The sequence below is a fragment of the Corylus avellana genome, chromosome ca3, assembly GCF_901000735.1.
Source record: "Corylus avellana chromosome ca3, CavTom2PMs-1.0".
Lineage (NCBI taxonomy): Eukaryota > Viridiplantae > Streptophyta > Magnoliopsida > Fagales > Betulaceae > Corylus > Corylus avellana.
This window is the reverse complement of record NC_081543.1, coordinates 17,321,597-17,323,486: the sequence shown is the minus strand read 5'-3', so window position 1 is coordinate 17,323,486 and position 1,890 is coordinate 17,321,597. Positions and strand designations below refer to the sequence as shown.

Sequence of the window (1,890 nt, the reverse complement as noted above, 5' to 3'; positions counted from 1 at the left end):
GTGCTGGGTGCATTAAATTCCAGAAAAGCCATTTTGAAGGGCCGTCTTTCCTTCAGGTGGTGGAGGGAATGTTGAAGAGCTGCGACCAGATGGAATTTGCTCAGTTTGCAAACATTGCTCGTCGTATTTGGCTTCGGCGAAATGAGCTGATTCACGGTGGTGTTTTTCTCCATCCCAATTTGTTAATTCAGCAAGCCATACGGGCAGTGACTCTGTTTCACCTGGTGCGGAATGAGGTGGTACCGTAAGAGGTTGCTTGCGAGGCTTCTAATCACTGTAATTGGAAAAATCCTCCAATTGGGTGGTTTAAGGCCAACTAGGACGCGGGCGTCAATCAACGTTTAGGGCGTGTGGGCCTTGGGATTGTCATAAGGGATCATCAAGGAAAATTGTGGGCGGCAAGAAGTATGACTCGTCGGGGTTTTTTGGACCCAACTTCGGCTGAAACTTTGGCAGCCATTATGGCGGTTCAGTTGTGCACTGAGATGGGGATGAAGCAGGTCCAACTGGAGGGTGACGCGAAGGTGGTCGTGGATGCAGTGAATTCCCTGCTGCCTGATGAGAGTGCAACGGGACACCTCACTGAAGACTTGCGGATAGCTCTACATTCCTTCACGTCATGGGAGTTGGGGTACGTTCGGAGGGAAGGCAATAACGTGGCTCATATTCTTGCCAGTTTGGCTGTGCAAAATGAGATGGACAGGGTGTGGTTTTATGAACCCCCGGATTGTATCCGTGAGACTCTACATGCAGAGGCTTTAGCACTGCAGTGTATGACTTGATTTATCAATGAAAACGCCAATTTCTTCAAAAAAAAAAAAAATAGAGCTACATATATATATATATATATATATATATTCCATTATTTATGACGGCAAAACACATACATATAGGTAGGAGTGCTTAAACTGTTATAACCAGCGGTTATTGGCTATAACCGCAATCGCAACCACTTTGGGCAGTTATCGATTTTTAATAACCGCAAATGCTTAGGTGGTTAGTATTTATTTTATAACCAATGATTAACGGTTATTCAATCTAATAACTGACGGTTTTATAACCGCTTTTTTTTATATATGCTTTTGAGCATTTTAAGTGTTTTAGGCATTTAATTGTCCAAAATGTTCCAAAAAAGATGAAAAAAAAAATTTTTTTTTTAGCCAGCTAATGTTTTTGAATAAGGTTTAGCCCAAAACATTATATAGTCATAAATAGCTCAAATCCATTAATTCAAATACAAATGAAAAAATTAATATAAAATATTAAATTATAAAAATTGGCCCACAAGCATTATTAGGTTAATAGCATCGAGGGATTGTCCCCAGGGAATGGTCCTTTAGTGTAATGCTGAAGATTGATTCCTTTGGAGCAACCTAGGGAACTGTTCCCAATTTATTAATCTCTTAATTTCATTTCATCTTTTGTGTACATGCACATCAAGCTTAACTCTAATCATGGCTTTATTGTTTTTATAACCATGCAACGTTTAATGTCGTTTCTTTAGCACAGTTCATAACTCATTTAGCAACACTTGTAAAATCTTCTAAACACATTTAAATCAACCATTTATTTCATAACTACCATTATTTAAAGCTAGTGATTCAATTAATCTGACAATATCTTACTTTAGAGCATTCACAATGGAAGAGCCAAATGTTACTTTTATCTAAAATGGCTAATCAGATTTATAAAAAATCTCATACATTAGATTAGCAAAAGAAAAAAGCAAAATGCAAAATGGATATTTAATTAGAAGAGCAAAAAAAAAAAAAAAAAGTTAAATGTAGCAGCACTTTTCAAGGGAGCTATTTTATTTTTTATTGTTTCTCTCATCTATTTTTTCTTTTTCCCAAAACTTTTCCAAAAACGTTTTTCCAATAAAGAGTAAAA

The 1,890-nt window shown here is 37.1% G+C and overlaps 1 protein-coding gene across 1 annotated transcript; it reads left to right on the top strand.

Annotated features, from left to right (window-relative positions):
- Positions 1 to 407: 407 nt before the first annotated feature.
- LOC132174216 (uncharacterized) lies at positions 408 to 782 on the top strand. The gene has a single exon (XM_059585907.1). It carries the CDS (start codon positions 408 to 410, stop codon positions 780 to 782), a length of 375 nt encoding a protein of 124 aa, XP_059441890.1.
- The last annotated feature ends 1,108 nt before the right edge of the window (positions 783 to 1,890 follow it).

Excerpts from the sequence above, each read along its gene's own strand:
- LOC132174216 (XM_059585907.1), top strand. The coding sequence starts at position 408 with ATGACTCGTCGGGGTTTTTTGGACCCAACTTCGGCTGAAACTTTGGCA.